The sequence below is a fragment of the Natator depressus genome, chromosome 9 (genome assembly GCF_965152275.1).
Source record: "Natator depressus isolate rNatDep1 chromosome 9, rNatDep2.hap1, whole genome shotgun sequence".
NCBI lineage: Eukaryota > Metazoa > Chordata > Testudines > Cheloniidae > Natator > Natator depressus.
The window spans coordinates 48,638,098-48,658,033 of NC_134242.1; the positions used below are offsets into that span (position 1 = coordinate 48,638,098).

At 44.5% G+C, this 19,936-nt stretch overlaps 1 protein-coding gene across 1 annotated transcript in view; it reads left to right on the forward strand.

Annotated features, from left to right (window-relative positions):
* The window catches only part of VPS8 (VPS8 subunit of CORVET complex), a 232,485-nt gene that overhangs the window by 107,189 nt on the left and 105,360 nt on the right, over nucleotides 1-19,936 (forward strand). The window contains exons 26-30 of the mRNA XM_074964097.1: nucleotides 1,182-1,301; nucleotides 2,251-2,322; nucleotides 16,688-16,807; nucleotides 18,065-18,121; nucleotides 19,272-19,354. Of these exons, the coding sequence (XP_074820198.1) occupies nucleotides 1,182-1,301; nucleotides 2,251-2,322; nucleotides 16,688-16,807; nucleotides 18,065-18,121; nucleotides 19,272-19,354 (452 nt within the window). The remainder of the gene's footprint in view (nucleotides 1-1,181; nucleotides 1,302-2,250; nucleotides 2,323-16,687; nucleotides 16,808-18,064; nucleotides 18,122-19,271; nucleotides 19,355-19,936) is intronic.

Sequence of the window (19,936 nt, forward strand, 5' to 3'; positions counted from 1 at the left end):
GCTATGAAGGGGTCCAGAAAAGAAATTCCCAAGTCAGATATTTTCTAATACTAAAATGCAGTTTGCTGAGATTACTGTGCTCATTGGCCGGGTCTAGAGGCACACAACTGAAAGTCTCTCAGGTTTTTCTGCAGATTTGTTGTGTGAACTAGGCCAGGTCATTTCACTTGTCTGTTACCCAGACTTCATATCTATAAAGTGGGAATAATACCAATTTACCTACTGACAGGAGATCATGAAGGTTAGTGTTTGTACATCTCTCTGAAGATGTAAATTGCTATGTAAGTGGGACTACTTTGTCCTATAAGGTTCATGGTGTGTTTCAGCTTGTAATTTATAGCTTCGTGTCTGGCCTATGACCACATCAGCGTTCACCATTGATTTTAGGCAAAATTGTGTTGTATATGGTGGTACTTTGAACTTAAAAATGTTTCAGAAAAAAAATTCATATATATGTGCCCTAAGTGAGGCATCTGAATAAGTGGTCTGAACTTTGAGGTGCTGAGCACCTTCAGCTCCCATAGACTTCAGTGGGGATCTGCACCATGCCACTTATTTAGATGTCTAAATATGGGTCCAAGTACCTAAAATTACCTCACTGAGCATACAGAGAGGAACTCTGCTTATGCAACTGAGCTGCAGTAAAATAATTCAGTTGTGTAAGAGCTTTTAAGAAATCATGTGATATTTTAAACCGAACTGCTTTATGTATAGTGATACTACTTGCTTGTTGAGTTTATGCAGCAAGGTAAACTTTCACAATGGTGTATGGAGCTCAGTACCAGAATACTGTGCTGTACGTTCATCCTACACTATTTAAGACACTCAAGTAGAAATAAGAAAAGGAGTACTTGTGGCACCTTAGAGACTAACCAATTTATTTGAGCATAAGCTTTCGTGAGCTACAGCTCACTTCATCGGATGCATGAAGTGAGCTGTAGCTCACGAAAGCTTATGCTCAAATAAATTGGTTAGTCTCTAAGGTGCCACAAGTACTCCTTTTCTTTTTGCGAATACAGACTAACACGGCTGTTACTCTGAAACCTGTCAAGTAGAAATGGTTCTATTAACTTGTATTTTTGTGCTTAGAAGAGTTTAGAACTCTTTCTTCAGGTATTCAACCAGTGACAATGGGAGTAATAGTGGGAAATTATCAACATTTGTGTAAATATTTGTTGCAGGTGTTTGAATTTCTTATCCGTCTCCACTCAGCTGAGGCATCTGCAGATGAAGAAGTCTACCCGTATGTTCGTACGCTGCTGCACTTTGATACCAGAGAGTTCCTTAACGTTCTTGCACTGGTAAGAGGCAAATCAAGTTCAGCGAAGGGTGGGGGGGAGCTAGCTCCTCTGTGCAACGATAGATGAATAATCTCAAGTTATGTCTTTCTAAAAGACATACACTAGCTAAAGCAGAGGTTATTGGCTTGATGCAGGAACCATTTGGGGTACATCTACACTGGAATAAAAGACCCGCGGCACAGCCGGGGTTGGGCTGGGTCAGCTGACTTGGGCTGTGAGGCTAAAAATTGCTGTGTAGATGTTTAGGCTTGGGCTGGAGCCTGGGTTCTGGGACCCTTCCCACTCCCGGGGTCCCAGAGCTCAGGCTCCAGACTGAGCCCAGACATTCTACACAGCAGTTTTACAGCCCCGCAACTTGAACCCAACAAGCCTGAGTCAGCTGACCCAGGGCAGCTGCGGGTGTTTAACTTCTGAGTAGATGTACTGTTGGTGACATTCTCTGGCCTGTATTGTAAAGGAGGTTGGAATAGATGACTGTAATGGTTCCTTTTGGCTTTAAAATCTGACTCTGGTGTGTGCACTGGGCTAGCCATTCTCTTATCAAGCCATTGCTAAAATTGCAGGTGGGATAAAAATAACACTCTCAGGCTTGTGCGTCAACAGGAGAATGTTTTAATATTAACATTTTCTTTATTCATATTTTCTCTTGCCTTCACTTCTTTCCCTTCCCACTATACTTGTCTTATCTAATCAGTCTGTCTGTTCTATCACCAAAGTATCAAGTGCCTTAGAATCAGGTAAACAGGCCAACAAAAGAAAACAAGGGGACATTTGGCTCCTGAAAGATAGTGATAAAGTAACATGCTTACAAGGAGTGTGAAAGTACCTTTGTCACCCTTTTAACAAACCCTCTTGCTCATACTTGCTTTTGTTTATGGGAATAACATTGAAAAGCTTCTTCCCAAGTTGCCAAAGAATACTGCGGAACAAATTCTCTTCTCTGATGCAGACTTTTGAAGACTTTAAGAATGACAAGCAAGCAGTGGAGTATCAACAAAGAATTGTGGACATCCTGCTAAAGGTGAATGCGTGTAAAAAATTAACCTTTGAGTTTCATTTAGACGGTATTATTTACAAAGTCACTTCAAAAGGCAGTGTATTGTAGAGTTAGGGTTAGAACAGAGGGCTGATTAACAGGTCTTATGAATTCCCTTTCCATTTCTGTCAGTGCCTTATTGTGTAACTTTCAGGAGATCACTTGACCCCATCTGATGCACAGCTTGCCCATCAATAAAGTGTGTGTAGTTCCTGGTGTGGTACCTGCTTCTCATGAGTGTTTGTTTGCATCTGAGACCCTTGGAGAAGAAGCACTGTTTTATATATCATGGCAGAGATTTGGTTTTTTGACTGAAAAATCTTGTTTCCTGGGATTTTGTTCCTTCTCAAAACCCTGCACCCAGCTAGCTTTCCCCCAACACTGTGTATAATAGGGCCTCTTGCCCAAAGATCTCATTGTTATAGATAAATTAGATTCCTTAAATACTACCATCTGGAATCTAAAATAAATAAATTAGGGCTATTATGAATAAATATATAATCACGTGTACAATTTACAATATGTAGATTTTATTCTAAAATTTGCAAGCCATACAAATAAAACAAAAAAGGCAGTTCAATGCGAAGTTTTATGTTTTACTATTTTGAAGCAGGAGTAAACTCCCATCCAGTCAGAACATAGTTTAGGCTCAGTTCAGCTCAGGAGTCTGAGTTACAGGGCAAAACACGAATATAGTATTTATTTTTTCACTTTTAAAAAATATCCGTAGCCAGAGCTCTAGGCTTTAGGTACTGTTCAGTTTTCGAAATACCTACATAGTTGTAGTAAATGCCTAAAATAGCACACAGCAAGGGCAGTTTTGGGGGGAGTATCATGGTTGGGGAGGAAAGCCTCTTGTAGCATCTGTCAGTCGGAGAAGGAGGTAGACCGGGCTGTGAGCAGGAGCTACTCTAGATGTGTTTTTTGTCAGTGCTGCTTTGTACATCTAGTCGCAGCCATCTTCTGTATTTCCAACCTCACTGCAAGAAGGCTATGTCCCACGCTCCCCAATAATAGCAAAATGTGAGTATCCTTTCAGCCCCCAAGCTGGCTCCTTAAAAGAGAAGCAGAGAAAGGACCCTTTCCATTTCCCTACTGAGCCCCAAACTAGCAAATTGGACTCTAGGTGCCCATCTGCCTTTGCTTAGTTCCACAGTTCATCTTAGCAGATATCAGCAGTACATCCCTTTCCCCAAGCCCTTGGTCTCTAACTCAGTTTCACAAGCAGGGTCCTTAATTTGGGATTCCTGTTGTTTCTTGATGCAGACATTGTCCTGAGCCCTGTCTCTTAAACAAGAAGTAAGGGCTGGGCCACCACAAATTTGACCTAATTTTCCCCCAGTTGGGTCTTGAAGACCCAGTGTTTCTTCAATACTGTTGGGATCAAAATAGGAGAGCAGCCCTTTTAAGAATGGCTTAGAAATCTGCCTCTGACTACAAGATGAGGAGACACAGAAGTGTCAGCATGAAAACTTCTAGAAATTTCAAAAGAGACTGTATTATTTCCAAGGTGCCTCCAAGGTGAAACACTAAGCTCCTTTTTGTCCTGCATCAGGATTAAAGAATCCTTTGCCGGGGTGGATTCAAGAGTGAGCAAAGTTGGCAAAGGATGAGTGGATCCTTCCCAGCCCCTCAGCTGATAAGTTACTGAGGGGATTATTAATTGGAGGTCCTTCCCATTGGAGGCCATAGCAAAGCACTTCCTAATTTTTCCTTTATCCTCCAACTTGCATCTGTTCATGGCAGTTTTCATTAGGGAAACAGAATTATCCCAGTATCCTTGGCCAAAAATGTCCATTGCTCACCTCCACGCCAGCAGCATCTATTTCATTGCTGTACTGCATGTATGTAATTCAAGAAGAAAGGCACTGCACAAAGTATGTAAACTCGTTTAACCAGAGATTGACTAGAGTCACGTGTCCTGCACTGGAGTCCAATGTAAGTATTTAATGATAACTGAAAAACTGAAACTACAGCTGCTTGTTAGCAAGGCACCTTGGCAGATAGACATTAAGGCATCTCTGAGAGCATCACCTGAGAATTCAAGCTTTTCTTCGAGTGATGCTCCTTGTTGTATTCCACTGTGGGTTATGCATCATGCATCCAGAGCTGGAGAATTTGAAAGTAGTTGTTGAAATGGATCTTTAATGGCCCACAGCTGGGTAGATTGTTACTGGGGTCAGTGAAAATTTGGATTCAATTTGCTCAATGCACAGCAGTTTATTTGAGAGAGCATCACACAAGCAGTAAAAGGTTATATAATAAGTCTCCATAAGCAGTCTCAATTTCCCAAGTCTAAACCCTCCGTAACTACGATGGCCTTACACGGTATCCTGAATGGCAAACAAAGCAGGTATAGCTACCAGTCCAGGATCTGTTGGCACTGATGAAGTCAGATTACTGTCAGCTCCAGATACTGCTGTCCTGGCTGGCTTCGGTGGCTCGAACAAATAGAACCCTTATCACACCAAGGAGATCTGAATCTGTTGCTGCCCCACAGGACATTTTCACTCTCCTGGATGCAGAATCCTCTCGTCCATTGGGCCCCTCCATCTCTAAGGAGATAGTATCACTTCTGAGGGAATCGACTGCTAGAAGGAGTTTATCACCCATCCCATACACAGAATACATCTTCTCTCCAATGGCACCAAAGGTACTGCCACCGGAACTGGGATCAGCCTTCTCATTGGGAGATTCCAAACCACCCAATGAAACTTTCTTTCCCTACCCTACGTGTCTTCCACCGCCCAAAAGACCTGCACTGGTTTGGGACCAGCCTCCGCCCCATCTAAGTCTGAGCTGCTAGTCTATTGGCCTATTGAACCCTCTTACTGGCTATATTGGGGCATGGGGACCAGAAACCCCCCTTGAGGAGTTGATCCGATATTCGAGGGAGTCACCCCTTGCCTCCCCTCTAAGGGAAAGCTCAGATCTTGGGGAGAAGGAGGAACATGCTCCGGATCTGGTGGTTCGGCTGAAACCAGTAAGACTGCCATCTTCATCCCCAAATGAAGCGGTGAGTTCTATATCTCCTTCTCTTCTCTCCCCCACCCCCGCAATTACTTCCGAGAGTTCCAAGACCACCTTTGCAGAGTTTCTGGAGAGCTTCAGATTCCTCTTGAAGAGATCCACAACTCCCAGCAGAAACTCTTAGATATCCTCCATTCCTCCATGCATCTGGACCCAACAGAATAGCTCTTCATTAATGAAGCCATGAACCATATCATAGTTCACATCACAAATAACTCTTGAGTACTGATTGAGTCATGTCTGTCTCTCTTAGGTCATATGACCTCTTGCACCTACATCACCCTGTTTGCAAAACTCCACCTTTGTTGCCTTCAAACGTGGCTGCAGTCAGTATAATCTCCAAACCGCCATTCCATGAATCTTATGGTAACAGTTCTGGCCAGCATAGTGTCTTCCCTGCTATGGTGGACAAATCCTCGTCTGGTATGCGTGCGCATCCACTTTCTCTTTCCCTCTCTGGACAGGACCATCATTAGATGCATCCATATTCAGGTGGGGAGCCCACATGAACAGCTGTGCAGCACAATGTACCTCAACATCTCGAGAGTCCAGTATGCACATCAATATCCTGGAGCTGCAAGAAGTCCAGAAGGCATGCAAGTCCTGTCTTCCATTCATCCACACTCACCACATCCTTATAATGTCAGACAACATTATGACTGTCTCCTACATCAACAAACAGGGAAGTGTGAGATGTGCCTCCCTGTGGGCAGACACAGTCAGTTTGTGGAACTAGGGTGATTTGATTGCCGCTACACTATCAGCAGTCTAGCTACTGGGGAAGCAAAAAATGTGCTTGCAGACTCCCTCAGCAGGCATTGCACAGTCAACAACGAGCAGGAGCTGCATGACTTGATACTGTGCAATATCTTCACTCTATGGGGGACCCCAACTAGGGATCTGCTCACCTCTCAAACAAACGGCAAATGCACCCCACATTGCTCCAGCGAAGCCATAGGTTGCCACGCCCAAAATGGTGCTCGGCTGCTTCTTGGTCAGACCAGCTCAATTATGCCTTCCCTCTGCTACCCCTCCTGCCTCGAGTTCTATGCAAAATCTGGCACGATAGAGCACGGGTCATCTTGTTCACCCCCTACTGGCCCAGACAGTTCTGGTTTCTCAACTTTCTATGCATGTCACCCTTACCACCAATCATCTTCCCAGTGTTTTCCGAGCTCCTGACCCAGTGGAATGGCAAGATCGGGCACCTGATCTGTGTCCGTACCACCTCAGTGCTTGGTATTTGGATGGGCGTCATCCTTAGAACATACATGTTCCACAGCTATACGAGACATCTTCTCTGGTAGTAGAAAGGACTCTACTAGAAAATATTAACTAGCTAAAAGGAAGCAATTTTCTTGGACACATCAGAAGCAGTTTCCCAGAAACTATAGCTATTCCTCTTGTCTTGGCCTATATCCTATCTTTGAAGACCTCAGGTTTGCTCAACTGCTTCTTGTGAGTCCACTTGGTGCCACTTGGTGGCAATCAGTGCATACCATCTACCTTACCAGGGCCACTTGGTCTTTGCACATCCACTGACCAATAGATTCTGGAAAGGCCTGAGTAAGAACATTCCCATCTATTCAGATGCTTACTCCCCAGTGGGACTGCTACCTAGTTTTTTTTCAGTATTCACAAGACTCCCCTTTTATCCTTCAGCATCTTGCTCCTTGTGTATCCTTTACATGAAGGTCACTTTCCTTGTAGCCATCACCTCAGCTAGAAGGGTTGGCCAACTTGGAGCGATGATGGCAGGTTCTCTGTACGCTATATTCCATAAGGATATAAGGTTTCTTTGCATCTACACACCAAATTCACCCCTAAAGTAGTTTCTGAATTTCACTTTAACCAATTGATTCACTTACTTATGTTCTTCCCTAAACCCCACACTTTTGCAGAGGAACGAAGACTCCAATCCCTTGATGTACATTGGGCCTTGGCCTTTTACCTGCACAGAACAAAACCAATCAGGCAATCAGACTATTCATCTCTATAGCAGAAAGACTCAGAGGGCATGTCTTCTCCACACAGAGAATCTCCAAATGGATTTCTGGCTACATTCTACTCTATCAGCTATCGAACCTTCCTCCCCACAGCGTAAGAGCTCATTCCACCAGAGCACAGGTGACAGCTATGACATCGCTTCAGGAGGTACCCCTTCTGGACGTCTGTAAAGTGACCACGTGGAGCTCCGTTCACACGTTTGCAAGATATTTTGCTCTGATACAGGGCTTTTCTGCTGATGCTGCCTTTGGGATCGCAGTACTCCGCTCAGCACTATCATCTACCTCCTCGCACTCTCCTACTTAGGTACTGCTTGTCAGTCACCCATAGTGGAATACAATAGGGACCATCACCCAAAGAAGAAGCGGAGGTTACTTACCTATAACTGGAAGTTCTTAGAGATGTGTGATCCCTATCTGTATTCCACTTTCCACCCTCCATCATCTCTGCTTTGGATCTTAACTGATTCTTAACGGTAGAGAAGGAACTGGACAGACAGACGGTCTGATCTGCCCTGCCCTTTATCCCCTTGGATGGAGGCACAAGGTGAGCCAGGGCACAGGCGTGGACCAACGGACACTATTTTCAAATTTTCTGGCTCTAGACACGTGGGTAATACAGATAGGGACCGCACATCTCTAAGAACCTCCAGTTACAAGTGTGTAAACTCCTTTTTCGATGGTTCCTCAACTGAGGCATCATTTGACTGAGGTACTCTGGGTATATCTGCTGTTGTAAACATTCACATTATTAACATGTTTTGGACGGAAATCTTTCTTGCTAGTGGACAGAACATCAGCCTAAGTGTTTTCAGTAGTGTAGGGGATGAGCTATTTCATATAAATCATGTAAATAATTTTTGTGAGAGCTAGAGCCATGTCCATCTTTGGGGAGGAGAGGAACAGTGGTTGGGAGGGACTGGAACTGGAGCAAAAGAGAATGCAGTGAAGCAGGAACAGTGGCACGAAGAGACCCCTGTGAGGCAAGTGGCTAGGCAGCATGTTATCTATTGCTGTGCCAGTCACTCAGGATGCAGAGTAACAGCCGTGTTAGTCTGTATTCGCAAAAAGAAAAGGAGTACTTGTGGCACCTTAGAGACTAACCAATTTATTTGAGCATGAGCTTTCGTGAGCTACAGCTCACTTCATCGGATGCATACTGTGGAAGCTGCAGAAGACATTATATACACACAGAGACCATGAAACAATACCTCCTCCCACCCCACTCTCCTGCTGGTAATAGCTTATCTAAAGTGATCATCAAGTTGGGCCATTTCCAGCACAAATCCAGGTTTTCTCACCCTCCGCCCCCCCCCCACACAAACTCACTCTCCTGCTGGTAATAGCCCATCCAAAGTGATCACTCTCTTCACAATGTGTATGATAATCAAGGTGGGCCATTTCCTGCACAAATCCAGGTTCTCTCACCCCCTCACCCCTCTCCAAAAACCACACACACAAACTCACTCTCCTGCTGGTAATAGCCTATCCAAAGAGACCACTCTCCTTACAACGTGCATGAAAATCAAGGTGGGACATTTCCAGCACAATTCCAGGTTTTCTCACCCCCCCCCACCCCCATACACACACAAACTCACTCTCCTGCTGGTAATAGCTCATCCAAAGTAGCCACTCTCCCTATAATGTGCATGATAATCAAGGTGGGCCATTTCCAGCACAAATCCAGGTTTTCTCACACACACACCCCCCCCAACACACACAGAAACTCACTCTCCTGCTGGCAATAGCTCATCCAAACTGACCACTCTCCCCACAATGTGCATGACAATCAAGGTGGGCCATTTCCAGCATAAATCCAAGTTTAACCAGAACGTCTTTGGGGGGCGGGGGGGTAGGAAAAAACAAGGGGAAATAGGCTACCTTGCATAATGACTTAGCCACTCCCAGGCTCTATTTAAGCCTAAATTAATAGTATCCAATTTGCAAATGAATTCCAATTCAGCAGTTTCTCGCTGGAGTCTGGATTTGAAGTTTTTTTGTTGTAAGATAGCGACCTTCATGTCTGTGATTGCGTGACCAGAGAGATTGAAGTGTTCTCCGACTGGTTTATGAGTGTTATAATTCTTGACATCTGATTTGTGTCCATTTATTCTTTTACGTAGAGACTGTCCAGTTTGACCAATGTACATGGCAGAGGGGCATTGCTGGCACATGATGGCATATATCACATTGGTGGATGTGCAGGTGAACGAGCCTCTGATAGTGTGGCTGATGTTATTAGGCCCTGTGATGGTGTCCCCTGAATAGATATGTGGGCACAGTTGGCAACGGGCTTTGTTGCAAGGATAGGTTCCTGGGTTAGTGGTTCTGTTGTGTGGTATGTGGTTGCTGGTGAGTATTTGCTTCAGGTTGGGGGGCTGTCTGTAGGCAAGGACTGGCCTGTCTCCCAAGATTTGTGAGACTCTCCCCACAATGTGCATGACAATCAAGGTAGCCTATTTCCCCTTGTTTTTTCCTACCGCCCCCCCCCCCCCCCCCGACGTTCTGGTTAAACTTGGATTTATGCTGGAAATGGCCCACCTTGATTGTCATGCACATTGTGGGGAATCAAGGTAGCCTATTTCCCCTTGTTTTTTCCTACCGCCCCCCCCCCCCCCCGACGTTCTGGTTAAACTTGGATTTATGCTGGAAATGGCCCACCTTGATTGTCATGCACATTGTGGGGAGAGTGGTCAGTTTGGATGAGCTATTGCCAGCAGGAGAGTGAGTTTCTGTGTGTGTTGGGGGGGGGGGTGGTGAGAGAACCTGGATTTGTGCTGGAAATGGCCCACCTTGATTATCATGCACATTATAGGGAGAGTGGTTACTTTGGATGAGCTATTACCAGCAGGAGAGTGAGTTTGTGTGTGTATGGGGGTGGGGGGGTGAGAAAACCTGGAATTGTGCTGGAAATGTCCCATCTTGATTTTCATGCACGTTGTAAGGAGAGTGGTCACTTTGGATAGGCTATTACCAGCAGGAGAGTGAGTTTGTGTGTGTGGTTTTTGGAGGGGGGTGAGAGAACCTGGATTTGTGCAGGAAATGGCCCACCTTGATTATCATACACTTTGTGAAGAGAGTGGTCACTTTGGATGGGCTATTACCAGCAGGAGAGTGAGTTTGTGTAGGGTGGGGGCGGAGGGTGAGAAAACCTAGATTTATGCTGGAAATGGCCCAACTTGATGATCACTTTAGATAAGCTATTACCAGCAGGAGAGTGGGGTGGGAGGAGGTATTGTTTCATTGTCTCTGTGTGTATATAATGTCTTCTGCAGCTTCCACAGTATGCATCCGATGAAGTGAGCTGTAGCTCACGAAAGCTCATGCTCAAATAAATTGGTTAGTCTCTAAGGTGCCACAAGTACTCCTTTTCTTTTCACTCAGGATGGGAGCTGCTTTTGTGCTGTTGGCAGGTATGGAGAGAAGGTAAATAGCTGCTCATCTAGGGAGAGAAGGAAAGGCAAATTAGGAGAATAGTGGCAGAGCCGGCCAGGAGGGCTAGTTTTATGTATATCCAAAGGTTCCAGTGTTCCCACAGCTTTTAAATCCTTTGATCTTAAGTTTAGTTCTTTCACTAATTAAATGATTCATTGAAATGAAAGGATTAGAACTGTTGACTTTCAAGCCTGAGTCACATCCACCAATCTTCACTAAAAGGGTTTGCCATGTGTCATGAGACAATTGGAGGTAAAGTTTAGAAGGTCAGTCATAGTGACAGTGCCTCAGTCCTGCCTCCAGGGTCAAGTTGGATTTCTCTGCCTCCAAAGGACTGTACAGGTTAAGCCCCTCATGCTTGCTGGAGAACAGAAGCTTTAGGAGATTCTCTCAGAATACTTCATATAACAGATCTCCTTTCCTGTAACTTGATTGAATTTGAGAGAAAATATGCAGGAGGAGAATCCCTGCCTCGCACCTCCCTTGCCTGGCAGAACAGGAATAGTCAGAGCCCCTCAACAGGCAACTGTAAGAATTGCAAGTTAAACTTGTTCTGTTCCATCTCTGTGACCCTGGCATTCTGTCATTCTTCCATTCAAAAAACAACTTAATCCGGCATTGAGTATATAGAACTCACAGCACACACGGGTGTCTGGGGCCTCCTGCAGTGTGAGGGAATTGCCTGTTGCCCTAACTCAGACACAAAGATTCAATCAAGAATCAACTGACTTCCTCATGAATCTTTGGGCAATAAGTCACAAATTTTTTCACAGGTTTTAACTGTCTGAAGAATTGTCAAATTTCATTAGAGAATTGAAAATGTTCCCCTAACTACAGATAACAGGAAGAAGATCTTTGTTATCACAAAAAGAAAAGGAGTACTTGTGGTTTTTGCGAATACAGTCTAACATGGCTGCTACTCTGAAATTTGTTATCACAGCTACTTCCAGAAGACATACCCTTTTAGCAAGCAGGACCAGCGTTCCAAGTACCTCTTTCCCCTCCTCTCCTCCCCCCTGTGGGGAGCAGTTTCCTTAGTACTCCCCTACTGGCTTCCAATAAATAAACAAATCTGATGCATCAGTTATATGGTTCCCTCAAAAAAATCTTCCTAATGCAATCACATGTCAGCAAAAGAAAAAGTCAAGAGAGCACATGTGGTGGCCATTCCTTCTCCAGCTCCCTCTTCCCACATCCACTCATGCCACAGGAGTGTGAGCTCTCTAAACATGATCCAGAACCTGTTATCGTGTGGGTTGTAAATGCTGGCTGTTTGAGATTGCTCAGGGGGTTGGAATGCAGACTAGAACCTCTGAAGATGGATGAGTGGGTAGACGATGAGGCCATAGGTATGTGATAAATGTTTTTAGCACATGGATATCACCTCCACATATTTTTTTATGTATTCTAGTGACAGCAAAAAGGCTCATCTGTTTGAGAATGAAATGTGAATTTCTGCCCAAGCTTCTTTGAAAAGATATGGGGAGAGGGCTGGGAGTAAAAACCTTCTTTAAATCCTCCCCTCCTACTAACTACAGTGGGCGGCTTCTGTGCTTTAGTGGGTACAGGCCAATGTTTGCACTGCCTTGCAAGCTGTTGCTCCTGTGCTGCACTGGTGAGTTCAGAACAATGTAGCTACCAGCTGTGGACAGGCAGACAATAGCAAATGTGTTTTTTGTTGTTTGAATTTTTATTGACCTTTTTCTTTTGAATGTATCTGCTGCCAGTGCATTAGTGATAACATTTTTAGAGACCATGATCGCATCCAGAGTGTAGGTGGAAAATCTGTTGCAGAGGTGATACTGATAAGTATTTATTAATACTAACTCAGGTTCAGCAAACAAAAGCTTTTTTTATGTTTTACATAACATGAGTCCTCAACTTGAGAAACAACTAGCACAGATTCCTTGTGAATTTGTGAAAGAGGAAAGGTCCCTTTTAGTGATCTAGTTTATTTGACTAGAGGAATATTTTAGTTATTTTATTTCATACAGGAACCTCCACAAATCCTTTTATAGATAATGAAACATAAGGAAAAGGAGATGATATGGGTTTACCCTTGAAACATAACTGGTGCTGTTCCATGATTAACATCATTACTGGCCTCTATCTACCTAACAGTGGTTAAGATGACCTTTATGGACTGATCCTTTATCCTGGGTTCTTCACTCACTTTAGCATTAAGATAGTCTCTCCTGCTTCATCCAGTGTTTTCTCCCAGGCACCAAAGCTTGAGCACAGTTGAGTCCAGACACCCAAGCATAGGCATAGTCACCCCCCCATTATTCATCTGTGCATTCCTACTCAAGCAGGGGCAAGAATCCCCATTCAGGAGCGTCAGGGTGGCTCTCTGTTGTCTTTTGGGGCCAGAGAGAGATGTGAGTAGGCATAAGCTCCTTCTGTCATTCAGAGCTCCCCCAAACAATCGAACATGCCCAGGCAACCTTTCTTTTAATATAGGGCAGTGGTGTTCAGCCTGAAAGCAAAATACATTTCATCAAGGTCAAGGGGCCTCCCACAGTGTGAGAGAATTGCCTGTTGCCCTAACTCAGACACAAAGATTCAATCAAGAATCAACTGACTTCCTCATGAATCTTTGACACATGTTCTCTTCCGTGTTCTGCTCCATTTGTGTTGCTCAGGTGACACACAAGGAACAAGTTCCCTTATCCCCAGTAAGCATGGAGCAGGTATAGCTCACATACCTTCCTCCTGCGCAGAGGTATGGAGGGGCAGGGGGTGCTGCGTGCTGCCCTCTGGCTGTCCTTGGCTGGCATATGGTCCCTGGAGGACCATTGCCAACTGGCATATGTTAGCCCTAAGACTTGTTGTTTCTCAGCTTCTCCTCTTAGAGAATCATAGAATATCAGGGTTGGAAGGGACCTCAGGAGGTCATCTAGTCCAACCCCCTGCTCAAAGCAGGACCAATCCCCAACTAAATCATCCCAGCCAGGGCTTTGTCAAGCCTGACCTTAAAAACTTCCAAGGAAGGAGATTCCACACCTCCCTAGGTAATGCATTCCAGTGCTTCACCACCCTTCTAGTGAAAAAGTTTTTCCTAATATCCAACCTAAACCTTCCCCACTGCAACTTGAGACCATAACTCCTCGTTCTGTCATCTGCTACCACTGAGAACAGTCTAGATCCGTCCTCTTTGGAACCCCCTTTCAGGTAGTTGAAAGCAGCTATCAAATCCCCCCTCATTCTTCTCTTCCTCAGACTAAATAATCCCAGTTCCCTCAACCTCTCCTCATAAATCCATGTGTTCCAGCCCCCTAATCAAGAATACTGTGGGAGACCATATCAAAAGCTTTGCTAAAGTCAAGGAATAACACGTCCACTGCTTTCCCCTCATCCACAGAGACAGTTATCTCATCATAGAAGGCAATTAGATTAGTCAGGCATGACTTGCCCTTGGTGAATCCATGCTGACTGTTCCTGATCACTTTCCTCTCCTCTTAAGTGCTTCAGAATTGATTCCATGAGGACCTGCTCCATGATTTTTCCAGGGACTGAGGTGAGGCTGACTGGCCTGTAGTTCCCCGGATCCTCCTCCTCCTTTTTTTAAAGATGGGCACTACATTAGCCTTTTTCCAGTCGTCTGGGACCTTCCCCGCTCGCCATGAGTTTCAAAGATAATGGCCAATGGCTCTGCAATCACATCCGCCAACTCCTGTAGCACTCTCGGATGCAGCGCATCCGGCCCCATGGACTTGTGCTCGTCCAGCTTTTCTAAATAGTCCCGAACCACTTCTTTCTCCACAGAGGGCTGATCACCTCCTCCCCATGCTGTGCTGCCCAGTGCAGTAGTCTGGGAGCTGACCTTGTTCATGAAGACAGACGCCCCTTTTGCTGGGCTGCCCTTGGTGGCTGCATAGGGTGGGGAGCCATCCTTTGCTAAGTGCTCTCTTTGGGACTCCCAAAACTCAGCACAGAAGTTGGCAATGGAGCAATCAGTGTTGGTTCCCCCCCTTCTCTGATTCAGCAAACAGCCAGTGTGGGAACTGTTGAGCAGCTGCAACAAGAAAGGCAAAACAGCTGTGCAGAATGCTCCTGGCTCACCAGAGCTGCTTGGGGGCTGCTAGGAAGAAGTGGAAGGCAGTTGGGGAGGCAACGCCTCCTTCCTCCTGTATTGGTGAGGCTGATTCAAACACCTCAGTTTAACAATCATATAGCACAGCTCGGGAAACTCTGACACTAAACACCCCTATTTCACACCTACGCACTATTGTAATAGTTTCTTTCTTGCACAAAGATTATGTTGAGCAAAGCCTGTATTTTGCTAGATTAAGTTCTAAACTTTTAGATTCAGGTTTCATTTTTACTTCCTTATAACCCTGTCTAACTTTCTCCCTTTTACTTAGCAATAGGACATAGGTTAAGTGATGCTAACAAATTTGTTTTATTTTACTATAAACTAACTCAGTGCTATGCTTAAAGAAAAGAGTGTATTTACCCCCGTTAAATTAATAAGCTGTGATGTGGGTTTTGTCTGTTTACAGGAGCAAAGGACCTGTCCAGGAGAGGGCTGGGCACTTGAGGGACATTTGGGGGAAATTCAGGACTGGAGTGTGTTGGGGTCATCTCCCTGGTTGTAACCAAGGCTGGTGGAAGTCAGTGTGTGACTGATGTGTTATTGGCAGGCTGCTGGGATCACAGCTGCTGGACCAGGTTCTGCAGCCGTGCATGCACAGACATTCAGGTGTGACCTGCATGCTCGCAGGCAGGTTGTGAGCAGACCAGGTTGGGAGCTACAACAGCAAAGCATTGGGAAGCACCCAGGATTACAGGGCAGTTAGTGAGACAACCCCTCACTGGTTTGGATTGCACCCCAGAATCGGTCTCTCAATTCATAATCAAATGATTTTTTTTCTCCTTGAGTCTCCCTGAAGGGCTGCAATTTATAGGCTCTAAGTACTCAAGTTGGAAACTTTTGGCCTGGGGGCTCCTTAGATACTGAGCATGGCTAAAAACTTGCTCCTCTTAATTCAGCTGCTTCACAGGCATTCATGCTTGGGAACAGCACCCCATTGTACACATGCACAGGCAATGAGACCCTCCTGTTCATTCAGTAACTTATTTCCCAGAACATAGCCACAGATTTTCCTGTAGGAGTCCCCTCCCCAGACAGTGAAGTCTAGGCACAAATATCCCCTTTTTATTCCAGGGCTCCAGACAGCTAAGCTTGTTCAGACTCCCCTTTATTGAGAGTCCTTAAAGTACCAGAGCATGTGTGCAAATTCACACCCTTGGAAGCACAAGCACAACCCTGTCTCCATTCAGTCAGGTGCCTCTACCATAGTAGTGAGTGTAGGCAGTCATACACTTCGTCTCTTCAGGTAACCATGTCTGAGTATGCCTTCCTTGTTAATTCAGGAATCCTCTTACCCAGCCATAGAGAGATACATATAGTTGCTTGGGTATCTAAGTGCAGCCCCACCTGGCTTCCCCTGTACTCCCTCTGTTCCAGGCACTTGTGCCTTTTTTCCAGCTTTCTCTTATGCTGCTAGTCACTGCACTTGCTTTCTAACTGGGACATCTGAGCTAATCTGAAATGGGAGCCAAAGCTACTTTTTAAAACCATGCAGGAACGAATACCCCACAGCGTGACTGTTAGTTTCATTCACAGTCTTCACGACAGAAGTACATTATGTTGAATGGGCACGTAAGGAAGTAGCAGGCTTGATCACTAAGCAGAGTTGTGATGCCACAACTTGGAAAGCCTGTAAGATGCTGTGCTGCTCTCTAAACACCTCAGAGTTCACTCTGGTACAGCTAGTGTAACTTCTAGTGTGTCATGCTGTGGCGTCTTGTTTTGTGTGTTTCAAAGGTGATTGCATAATGGATAAATCATGTTTGTTTTTTCTCTCGTTCACAAGGTTATGGTGGAAAATTCTGATTTCACCCCATCACAAGTTGGCTGTCTTTTTACCTTTCTTGCCCGGCAGCTTGCTAAACCCAACAATACGCTGTTTGTAAACAGGACGCTTTTTGACCAGGTAAATGTTCCATTGTCACTGAGGAAACTTCAGCTAAATATGGAGGTCTCTGACATGCAGGTTCCACAAATAAATTGAAAATTGCACTGTAGGCTCAGGCTGTACTAAAGATGGGCTACCTGCCACATAGTAGGTGGGATACTGGTTGGGGGCTCAGTGGTTGTGATTTCAGAAACAACATGGAGAAGGCAGCACAAAAGTGCCAGTGTTTTAAATACTTGTTCTTATTTCAGCCTGCTGTAATTTATGTAATTATGTGAGATATGGGAGAAACCTCTGCTTCTGACCCCTCCACATATCTCCTGAGGTGAAGACAGTGTGCAGTAACAATGTTATAGTGTCTCTTTAACTTTTATTTTTCCTCAGACCCTGGAGTCTTTCCTTGCCATGGAAAGGCAGGCTTCCATCTGTTTCCTATAGATTTTGTGTGTTTGGGGAAAGTGCGGGTGTTGGGAAGGAGAGAACCAAAATGTTAATCTTTTGACACTGGCTGCAACCCTCTCCCTGAGAACAGTATAGTCATGCCACTAACTGTGGGATGCCAGAATAAAGGGCTCAACAGATTACCTGATTTAAGGATGTATCAATTAAGTATAATGTATATGGATTTGTATAAAGAATGGTTTAATACACAGCATGTTTCTGTACAGTCTGAAACCAGGGTATGCTGTACCTTACTAGGGGTTTGCACCAATTGGTGTACCAGTGCATACAAACCCTAGAGCAGGCAAGTCTATAGCCTGATTTGGTGGGGTTATACTAATGGATAATAGCGTATTTAATAAAAGGCCTCAGAGCCTTAGAGTAAGGCTCCACAAACATCTGAAAGTGAATGGGTCACTATAAAAAGTAATTTTCCCTCTGCTGATACTCTCACCTTCTCATCAACTGTTGGAAACGGCCAACGTCCACCTTCATTGGATTGGCCTCATTAGCACTACAAAAGTAATTTTCCCTCTCTTGATATTCACCCCTACTTGTCAACTGTTGAGAATAGGCTACTTCCACCTTAATTGAATTGGCCTTGTTAGCACTGACCCCCTCCCCCCCCAAACTTGGTAAGGCAACTCCCATCTTTTCATGTGCTGTGTGTGTGTATACTGCTTTCTGTATTTTTCACTCCATGCATCTGATGAAGTGGGTTTTAGCCCATGAAAGCTTATGCCCAAATACGTTCGTTAGTCTCTAAGGTGCTACAAGGACTCCTCACTGTTTTTTTAATATATAATGAAAATAGTCATCTTTCTCCTTGACCAGGTCCTTGAATTTCTATGCAGCCCTGATGACGATTCCCGACACTCAGAGAGACAGCAGGTAGCAATCTTTAGAGGTGTATTTCACTATGTGTAAGAGACAAACTGATCAAAAAAAGAAGTGCTAGGAATTACCAATCTCTAGAGGAGGGTTAACCTGGTCAGAAGACAGAGAATGAGTGACCGCAGGCTGTATTGGAGCTAATGTACCAAAATGGAAGCTTTCATTGGGAGATGGGGGGTGGGAAAGGAGGGCAGAGCGGGGCACAGCGAGGAGCAGTGGCATAACAGGGCCTGGAGATGGGTACTATAGATCCCAGCTACTGGGGTCTGAAACAGCCCCCTAAAGAGAGAGAACCTTTCTCCTGTCCCCAAATGAACCAGGGCCATCAGGAATCTTGTAATCTAGACTCCTGCAGAAAGTATGACGCACATGGAGTTAACATGGCATTTGTCTAGGTTTAGCTGGGACAATGCATTCCCCCCACGCTGCTACCACTGCGATATCTGGGCTCAGGTGTTTTACTTCAATTCCTATTTATGCTTCAGTCTCACTAGGTCTTACAAGTACCTAAATGTTGTCTTTTTCCTGACATGTATAGCCTGCCTATCTCTGTAGAAGAATAACTGATGCTATGGGAGAGCTGGAGTTGGAGGAGAAAATGAAAATGTTCCCACTTAAAACCAGGACAAAATATGCAAATATTTAAAAGCCAGTTGAAGTAAAATCAATGCAGCTGTCTCACTTAAACAAGGCCTAAGTTTAGTTGCTTTTGTTTAATAATTAGTTTTCCAATTTGTAGCCTCTTAATTATTTTCCTTTATCATCCTTGCAGCAAGTTCTCCCTCTCCCTGGTAGGTCATGTCTTATCACCTTCTCTGACATTAAGTTAATTAATTGGGAAGATCCAGGCTACCTGGTTTTTTCTCTGTCATTGAATTTCCTACGTAACTCCTGCTCCCTGTTGCTAGGGTATCACTGGCAGAGAAGGTCACCCATTTTCCTGTACTTGTCTTGTGTTTGATAGCACCATCAGGAAAATCCTTGGGAAATGTGACCTTCAGATTGATGGAGAACCAAAAGTAAACTAAAACCCAACAGTAATATTCGGTTTTAGGTTGCAAGCTCTTTCAGACAGGTACAATCTTTGTTTGATCTGAGGCTGTAGTACTACCACAAAACAAATAATAATTATTGAATATCTCTTCAGGTCCTTTTAGAACTACTGCAAGCTGGAGGGATAGTACAATTTGAAGAGAATCGTCTCATCCCTATGGCAGAAAAAGCTGAATTGTAAGCTCTTTTGGTTTTACAGTGTATATTACCTGGTTTTTAAAAGTCCTCCTGTAGCCCTCTCAGCCATTCTAATCATCACTGAAGATATGTAGTCATTCCAAGTATCTCACTGCTGTTCTGCAGCTGTGCTTGGATTTCTTTCCCCCAAACATATTCACTTTTATTTCCTTATTGTCAGTTCGTATCTAATCTCTCTCAGTCCATTTGTATTTAATGTCATCCTGATTGTTTTCAGTTCTTCTTAGCAGTACTTTCTGCAGAGCTGTGTGAACCTTCCAGAGTGGAACCCCAAATCATGTGAAACTTGACTAGCTTTGAATTTGATTCCATCATGGAAAGTAAAATAGTCAGGTTTCACCTGGTCTATGTAGGGCATATTGTAATGACTGTAATGTAATGATGGGTGACTGGGGGGGGGGGGTGTCCACATCCTGAAGGAATTTACAAGTACAGTACAGACCCATTTACGCACGGATGTTGGGAGTCAAGCCGTCACGACCGTGTGTTAATGGACCGTGGGTTAGGAGGGCCGTGCTGAAAGAAGTGTCTGTGATTCACTTAGAAAAAAAACGCCGTTAT